This window comes from Zophobas morio, unplaced genomic scaffold (assembly GCF_036711695.1).
Source record: "Zophobas morio isolate AGI-343-1 ecotype UQ-CSIRO unplaced genomic scaffold, CSIRO_AGI_Zmor_V1 ptg000144l, whole genome shotgun sequence".
NCBI lineage: Eukaryota > Metazoa > Arthropoda > Insecta > Coleoptera > Tenebrionidae > Zophobas > Zophobas morio.
In genome coordinates this window covers 547,273-557,149 of record NW_026972248.1, presented here as the reverse complement: position 1 = coordinate 557,149, position 9,877 = coordinate 547,273, and the positions used below count along the sequence as shown (strand labels likewise).

At 20.3% G+C, this 9,877-nt stretch overlaps 1 protein-coding gene across 1 annotated transcript; it reads right to left on the bottom strand.

Annotated features, from left to right (window-relative positions):
* Positions 1–289: 289 nt before the first annotated feature.
* LOC135145346 (casein kinase I-like) lies at positions 290–9,418 on the bottom strand. The gene is made up of 11 exons (XM_064077451.1): positions 9,325–9,418; positions 9,123–9,217; positions 8,584–8,668; positions 6,174–6,253; positions 5,768–5,863; positions 4,773–4,899; positions 2,830–2,907; positions 2,061–2,153; positions 781–929; positions 415–460; positions 290–361 (listed from the first exon to the last, which is right to left on the bottom strand). The coding sequence occupies exons 1-11, from the start codon at positions 9,416–9,418 to the stop codon at positions 324–326; spliced, it is 981 nt and encodes a 326-aa protein (XP_063933521.1). The 3' UTR covers positions 290–323.
* Positions 9,419–9,877: the final 459 nt, after the last annotated feature.

Below are 9,877 nucleotides of genomic sequence, written 5' to 3'. Positions count from 1 at the left end.
AAAATTTTAAAAAGAATTTAGCTTTTTAAAAACTAAACCGAATTGCAATTCTCGCAGTCAATTACTTTAGTAAAATCGTAGTTACAAGCAAGTCTTATAAATAAAAAAAGAAATTTCTTTAAATCTTAGTGAATCTAAAGCGTAACTCGCAAGCTCGCATAACAGAAAACATCAAATAATAATATATAATAATAAATTTTATTATGTAATTTTATTGTATTAATAAGTTTCATAAATAATTTTTCAAGTAAGAATTATATAATTTCGTCAGTAAAAAAAATTCTAATTATTGAAAAAAAAATTCATTAAAACGATCCTATTCTTTAAAAATTTTCCACTGAAAAGTTCTTAGCGTTTGTTTCTAAATATAAAAATAATAGTAACAATAATTAATAATAATAATTTAAAAACCACCCGAAACAAATTTAGAGGAATCAGACAAATTCAGTTTTTCTTGATTCTAAAAAAATAATAAGTGAATAAAGTTTTCTATTATTTTTTATAATTATTTATACTTTCCTAAATTACTATTATTACTTTTACATATAAAATAATATTATTGTTCTTAGATATTATTATTATGATTACTATTATTACTTTTATATATCATGATTAGAATTTCTTGTATCATTATTATTATTACTATATACTTTTATAAATCATAATTATCGTTATTACTATTATATATAATTATTATTTATGCAGTTGTTATATAAATTATTATTAAAATTATATTTATGTATATTTTTATTATAACTTTTATATAATTATATTATTTACTTCTTTTATCAAAGTCCAGTCATACAAATAATCCTTTTCGAAGTTCATTCTATCGAAAAGATGCTCAAAAAGTTCCATACAATAAAGATAGTCGGGCTCAGCTTCATAATCCAAACTTTTTACGTAAAGTAAATATCGTTCAAACTCCACTAAGAAAAAATACAGGAAAATATTTTATTATAAAAAGTTTTTCTAAAAAATTATTACCTAAAAATATAAATTAATTCATTCTAAAAAGTTCTAAAGATATAACTTTGTAAATATATGATAGTAAATATCATAAAAATAATATTTTATTTAAAAAGTTCAAAAAAAAAAGGTTAGGAAAAATATAAAGGAAGTTTTCAAAAATAGTAAGTAAACAAAAAAAAACTTTAAAGAAAAATATTTTTTTATAAATAAAAATAATTATATAAAAAAGTCAAAGAAAAAATTAATATTATAAAAAAATATATAGTATTTTGTACAATAATACAAGTTAATAAAAATATAAAAATATATATTCAACTATAAAAAACTGTTATTGTTACGCTTTATAATAAAAAGTTTTGTAATGTTATAAATATTATAATAATAATAAAGTGAAAACAATACAATTTTATATGAAACTAGTATTAAAATATTTATTAATAATTATACAAAAATGGAAAAATAATATACTTTGTAATAAAACTTGAATATAATATAAATATTAAAGATGGTATCATTTTTCTATGATAATAGAAGTTTTAAAAAAATATATAAATGATACGAAAAAGAGAAATATAATAAAAATTTTTATAGAAAAAATAAACATGTAATAAAAATGTAGTATAACATATTTAAAATAAAACTTGCATGAAAATTTATAATGAACATAATATATATATATATATTACTTTGTTATAAAAATATCTTTTAAAAATATAAAAGAACAAAAATAAAGTATAATTTTTAAAAAACATAATTCACTTTTACATCATTTTTATATAAAAATATTACTATCATTATTATAAAAAAAATAATTAGATCAAATTGCTATAATTACTTTTTGGAATATTACATTTAAAATCTTATAATTATTACCATAATTTATTCATTTACCTTTATATAATTTTTTTATAATATATGATATAAAAATAATTTACTTTACATTATTTTTTTATATAAAAATAGTATTTTATGTAAAAAATGAATATTTTTGTTTTTATTATATTTTATAAAATTTATAATTATTAATATGTATTTTATTTAATTATTAGTTATTTTTAAAAATCTCTATTATAAGAAAAAAATTTTACAGGGAAGTTCCTTGCAAAGTTCAGAAACGGGAGTGCTTATCTTTACTTGCTTGATCTTTTCATATTTATCTTTTCGGCTCCTTCCTTTCATTCCTAAGGCATATATAATATTTACTCATAATAATATAAAATATATAAAAATATATAATAATATTAATATACTTTATAAAATAAAGTTTTCTTTAATAATTTATAAAAATCATATACTTAAAAATAAAATATAAAAATTTTTCTTTAAAAGAATATAAAACAAAAAAGTTTTTATAATTAAAAAATATCCTTCAAGAATAGAAATAATATATGAATTAAAAGGTTTTAAAAATAATAAATATGTATTTTATAAAACATTTTTTAAATAATTTATATAAATAATTATAAAATACTCAAAATTCAAAACTTAATAAACATATTTAACAAAAAATTTTTAAGACAAAACATGAACATAAAAACTTCATATTTAAAGAATATATAATATAAATTTTTCTTTTAAATTCAATAACATTTTATATGAATAAATTATTATAAACAAATTATAAAAAAGAAATATAAGTTTTTTAACAATAAAAAATTAATATTTTTATAATAAAATTTATCTAAATAGCAAAATATGTAAATAATATAATTAATAATTATAAAAAAAAGCATTAAAAATATTGAAAAAGCAAAGTAAATTTAAAAATATAAAAAATTTCATAATAGTAGTAATAGAAAAATTAAGTCCATCAATCGTCACATAAATAAAGCATAACAAAACGTCATTCGTAAGGACCTTGCCAAGGGAGCTTTCCCTTTAAAAAATAAATAAGCATATACCCTAAAGATTCAAGGTCGTCTCTTCGGCTTTGCTCTATAAATAATAATAATAATAACTCAATATAGTTATTTACAATAACATATAATAAATAGAATAGTATACATTTAAAATTAAAATAATTGAAAGAAACAATTAAATAAAAAGATAAAAAGTAGAAGTAATACTAAAATATAGACGTCTGAAAAATATTACTACAGCTATAAGCATAATATATTAATAAATGAAAGCTATTGAGTTGCCGCCATTATTTAAATGAAAATAGTTAGTATATTATTATAATAAGAAACCGCTATAAATGCTAATGATAATAACTAATATAGAGTTGTTAAAATAGCAGTGCAATGGAAGTTATATTAATAAGTAGGTTAAGCCTTGTTTATTTCTAATATTTTTACTCTCCCGTGAATAGTTCTTAATGTTTATAATGAAGACGTAGTTCAAAAAATAAAGAGACCTTGAGAATATGAGTCGGGTTGTATATACTTATATTAGTTTTAAATCGCCAAAAAAGCTTAGTTGCGTCTAAAGGATCTGACAAAGATAAAGGGAAAGTCGAAGTTGTTAACAAGGCACCCGAAGGCGGTATTAATATAGCACCGCAATACTTTAAGGAGGCGATTATTCCGGTTCAAATGATGCTTAAAAAGCTTATTGTACCACAATCAAATCATTTAAAGTATTAAAAAGCGCAATTACCACTAAAATCCCATTTATTGTGCCCATTATGCCGTAGCAAAATAAAGTAAATATATAGATAATCTTAATTTGCTCCTACTTATAATTATTGTAACAAATTCGTAAATTATAGAGCCTCGAAATATCATTTTAATATTACCGCATTTATTATTTGCCCCTTAATAGTAAAGCAAAAATAAAAATAGGCTCAATCTGTTTATTTTAATAGACAGGACGCTTTATATTACTTGAACTTCTTCGTTCATGTTATCTGTTTTAGCTGCTTCTTTGGTAGCAAAAAATTCTTCTTTAGTTATATAAAAATTTCCATTGGTTCTTTTCTTTAGTAAATATAACTTTTGTAAGCCAGTCATTACAACTTTTACATAACTCAAACAATGACTGCTTCATATTAATTTATTTGGCTCTCCGTTAATGCTATTAAAATGACAAATTATCTTTACTAGATTATTTGTACGCCATTGGCTGCTTTTCTCAGGTTTCCCAATTTATTAAATAGAAAAAGTAACAATTTGTAGTTATTTATATATTTTTATTTAAAAAGGCAATAATATTTTAAGAGAATTCAAAAGATTAATAAATATACCAGTAAAACGCTTTTCCTAATAAAAAATATTAAACCTCAGAAAGAATAATGAATAACTTTATATGATAGAAAACAAATTTCCACGTTATTATTGTTAATTATATTTTTTATATATATATATAAGCAATAAATATAAAAAAACTAAAAAAAATATTAAATTATACTTATACACATATATTATAATAATAATAGTTAAAAAGTGAAGTGACGGCCTCTATACGACAAAAGTTTAATAATATAAAAAAATATACATAAGTTTTTTGAAATAAATTCAGCCAATAAAATATCCCAATAGCAGTTTAAAGAATTTATGATAAAATAGTTTTCTGCTCTTAAATAGTAATAAAAAATAATAATGAAAAGTAAACTTAAAAAATAAATTAATATAATATTAATGAAACGCGGCCATTCTGTACTACAATTGACATAAAAATGCAATGAAATCAAGTTATAAATCATAAAATTGTTACAAAATTGATCAGTCACAGTACCTACAAGCGGTGAAAAAAACGCCAATAAAAAAAATTGCAATAATGTAAACTAAAACGGCCAGTCTATAGTAAATACTATTTCCCACTACACCCAATTAGAGTAAACGGTGACAAAAAAAGCGAACCGTAACCAACATGGCTATTGCAGCTGGCGTACCTCGCGGTGCCCACGAGGCTTTTATGTTCGCGAAAGGCATTGTGCTTTCCGTGGCGCATATACTTTTTAGAAAGTCCAAAGTCTATTATATAAACCTTTGAGTACTATTATTATTATTATTACTATTTATTATCTTATATTTAGAAACAGTTTAAATAAAATGCGAATTTTTCTAATAAAAAAAAGGAGAGAGTTAAAGGAAGTGCCACGGGCTAATGCGCAACGCACTGCTGGGAGTATTGTACCAGTTCATATTTGTGTAATAATAAAAAGACTCCCATCAATGACGCTTAAATAAAAGAGTCAATAAAAAATCGAGAATGAGTCGTAAGAACGAATAGCAGCGAACGAGCGCACCACAAGGATAATTTTAGATATAAAAACACGTTCCTATTGGAGAAATGGCTAAAGAAAAGGGGCGTCAGTTCAATGCCAATGCATAATTTAAGGCACGGCGATAATGAAAGTGATGACCACTAAAGCACCGCAACGATTGGAGGGGGAAACACTACAACAATTAGTGGGGGGACATGAGGTCAAAGAAAACCAGATTCTACTCCAGCGGCAGGCAAAATCTTCGTGTATAATTATTGGTGGATTTCTTGCATGACCGCAAAATAGCGACCCTTTTCCGCGTTCAAGATAATGCTTTTCTCCAATGACAACTATTAACTATGCCAGCTAGGGCAGGAAACAGTCCCCCTCCCCTTGATTGGTTTGAAAAAAGGGCTCCTAATGGTCAGCAGTAAAACGGTTTGTGCAAACCATGTGACTCAGCCCAAAGATATGATCAATTAATAGAATTCCAAAGAGAGCATCACGTGGTAATAAATGCGTTATTTTGTATAAAAAGTTGTGCGATTATTAATTCGCATCCATATTCGCTTTATTACCGTATTATTATTATAACTGTTGTTGTTCTTGTTGTTATTTACAATATTATTATTTATAAACAATAATAACGTATCGTCTGGCGCTTTGCAAGCCCATTAAAAAGTTATCCGGCTTAATATCTCGATGTAGAAATCCTTTTCTATGCAAATTTTCAATTCTTTTAATCTGAAGTAAAAAAAATTATATTTTGATATAAGAAAATTGAAAATAAAAATTGTGAAGTATTTCAGTATATTTAATGAATTTTCTAGAAAAAAAATTAACATATTTATAAAACTTTTAACTTTGATATAAATATAGTGAATTCACCACAAAACTTCATATAATATTTTTACTAAAAAATTTTCAATTTTCATATCACCAAAAAAACTTAAACAAAAAAAAATATGCAATATTTTAATTTATACTTACAAATTTTCAAATTTTCATGATAATAAATAATAATATTCTTTATAAAGTATATTTATATATATACGCATTGGGTGGCTAGAAGCAATGCAGTCTTCAGGGAAAACTGTTTATTGCAAAACTGGAATAGGTCTTCCAAACTCGGGCCTGTATAAATAATAAAAGATAGAAAAAGATAGAAGAAAAAAATAAAAATTTATTATAAAAATAATATAATGATATAAAAAATAAATAAGTAAATAAGAAAAATATAGCAAAATAATGTTAAAAATTTATTATAATAATAATAATAATAATATACAAGAGAAAATACAAAAATATATAAAAAATGGAAATAAAATAAATTAATAATAAAACTATAAAATATATATTAATAAGAAAAAGGGATAAATAAAGTTAAGATAAATAATAATAGATATATAAGTTAATAAGAGAAGGAAAAAATAAAAAAAGGGAAAACAAATTTAATATAATAATTAAATGATAATAGCATAAAAATAAAAAATTCATAATAATAATAAAAGAAGTATATTAATAATACTAATCTATATAAGTAAGAAGGATGAAATATAAATAAATATGTAATAATAATAAATATAGATATTAAATTATAAAAAATAAAGTAAACTAATATTAAATTGATAATATTATATAAAAATATTTAAGAAAATAAAAAAATAATAAAATTGAATAATAGTAATGAAATAAAAAAAATGATAAAAGTATAATAATGGTAATAAAATAATAACATTTATAATTTTTAATATTAATACTAAGAAAAATACTATAAAAATTTAATAATAATAGTAATAGGAAAAAATTAAATAGAAAAATAATAAAAAAATTAAAAATAATGAAAGAATATATAAAATAAAACAAAATTATAATATAAAAATAATATAATAAAAAAGTAAAAATTTAAAAAAATTAAAATAATAAAAATTTTTAATATAAATAATATTATAAAAAGAAGAAAATTCAGAAATAACACACCAACAAATTTTAGCGATAATAAAAAAGTTATGGAACATAAATATAATAATAATAAGATTTTATAAAATAAGTAATAATAACATTAAGATAATGAAAACTGTATAGTTACTTCTAATAATAACACAATATAAAGAAGTAATATTAAAATTTAATATTTGATATATACATATAAAAAATGATATTATTATAATTTATATATATATAATAAAAATTTTATATAATTCTAATTATAAAACAAAATAATTATAATATTAATAAATATAATAATTAATGTGTATATATATAAAAATTAATAAATTTAAATTCTATTTAAATAAAAATTTCCTTAAAGTATTATTATTACTTTAAAAAAAAATTCATCTTATTATAAAAGAATTTTTATTAACAATTATTATTATTAAGTCAAATACTTTTTATAAAAAAATTTACATATAATCATTATTATTAAAAAAAATTATTTCCAGTATCAGAAGTTCTATTTATTATTATTATTAATATACTTTTTTAAGAAATTGAACATTCATATTAAATAAAAATTATTATAATTATTTTAATTGTGTTGTTACGTTTTATAACAAAATTTCTATTACTGTTACTTTTATTATAATTTATAAAAAATATATATTTTATGTTATAGAGTAAAATTTTAATTATTTACTTAAAAATATTTACTGAAATAAGTATCATTCCTTTAATATTTTAATTTATTTATTATGTTAATAAATAATCTCATACTTACTATTATACTACTATTATTTATATTACTTTTATATTATTATATAATAATATTGATATATTTATAAGATAATTCACTCATACTTATTATTATACTACTATTATTTATATTACTTTTTATATTATTATATAATAATATTGATATATTTATAAGATAATTCACTTTAATAATATTTAATTATCTATAAAACTAATATAAAACTTTAAGAAAGTAATAAAAACTTAATTTTTTTATTTAATATTATTTAAAAATTATATATATTTTACTGCTTATTATTATTTATAAGTAATTTTTATAAGTAATTTTTATATATTCAAAGTATTATTCTTATTATATAAACTTCATAATAATTATTAGTATAAATTTATTAATATTATTATTTTATTTATATATATTTTTTCTTTTGCTAAAATTAACGTATTTGTTTATATTAAAATTAATAAATATAATTTATTTACTCATTATTTGTTTACTTATTTTTTATTTCGCTATATAAACAAAAGTTTCAAAAAAAAAAATATATACAACTTTATTAGAATTATAATAATAAACTCGCAAAGGAGCTAAAGTTACATAATGACAATAACAAATAATAAATCACGTGAGTATAGCACGGGGCATTGCCGAGTCTTGCAGGAAAGCACAAATATAAGTATAATTATTTTTAATCAATAATAATAATAAAACACCAAGTGACTTTAACACGTGGATAGCCAAAAAAAGAAAAAAAATAATTTAAAATTCTAACCAAGCAGTTCGAGGACAAGCACATAACGATTAGAGTCCTGCCCATACGCATAAATATAAGGAAAGCCAAATTCTCCTTGTACAGCCTGAAGTATAAGAAAATGCAAAAAAAAAAAAACAATAAATTTAAGTAAATGTTTTATAATAAACTTTACCAAATTGAAAAACATTATATATTAAAATAAAATCACACATTCATTGGAATTTATATAAATTTTTCTTATAATAATATATATACACTTTATAAAAAAATTATCATTTTGTATTCTTATATCTAATATATTTATTATAACAAAATAGAATTAATTTAAATTTATTTTTTTTATACAGTTAATAAATGTCAAAAAGATAATCCAATAAAGTTAAGGTGCGTTGCTTTCAGCGGAAATCTGCAACTACACTACACGCAGCTTCGCTATAAATAGAACACTGGTATTAAATTTAAGAAAGCTAAAAAAAAATAATAAACAGCACTTTAACATTTTTTAAAAAGTGCAGAGCAACAAAAGTTAGTCACTAATAAAAATAATTAAAGCTCACTTTTAACACTTCAGTTTCGTGTAAAAGCTGTTTAGTTCTAGCTAAACTGGATTCCAGTTTTACTGCCAATTCTTTTTTAGTTAATTGGCAGATGCCTAAAAGATAAATAATTAACTTTATTAAAAAGGCTAAATATATATATATATATAATTTATGTCATAAGATTAATATGAAATTTTACGTAACAAATCATTGTAAGGACCTAAATAAATTTTTCCAAAAGAACCAGAGCCAATTTTTTTAACCAAAAGAATAGTTTTAGAATCAACAAAAACCTCCGTATTTTTTAAGGACATTATCTTAGATTAAATGGCAATATATAATCTAATAGCGCTTGTAAAAAGTTTAAAAAGAAAAGTTTGTGAAAATAATTTAATTATAAGTGAGGATATACTGAACTGCAAAATATTGTTTTGATAGAAAAATAGTGGTAATAAAGAGTGTGATACAATTTTTTTTTTTGAAGCATATAACACTGCGTGGGCAGCTCCAATCAACAGCGTTTCAGCGCCAACTTTACTAAAGAAAAGTTTATCCTATAAATCATTTCAGATTTATTAAAATCTCATTTATTGTAGGCTTAAATTTTTTTGCGCAGAGTTATTTCTTGCAGTTTGTACAGCACTCAACTTTAATTATATAACCATTTAAGTTCTCTAACATGTGTAAATGGCCAAAAAAAAAAAATTCTTTTTTTAAATAAATGTTCCTCTTCTGTTTAGTAAAAACTGCTAAAAAGTTATATAGTTTTTAAA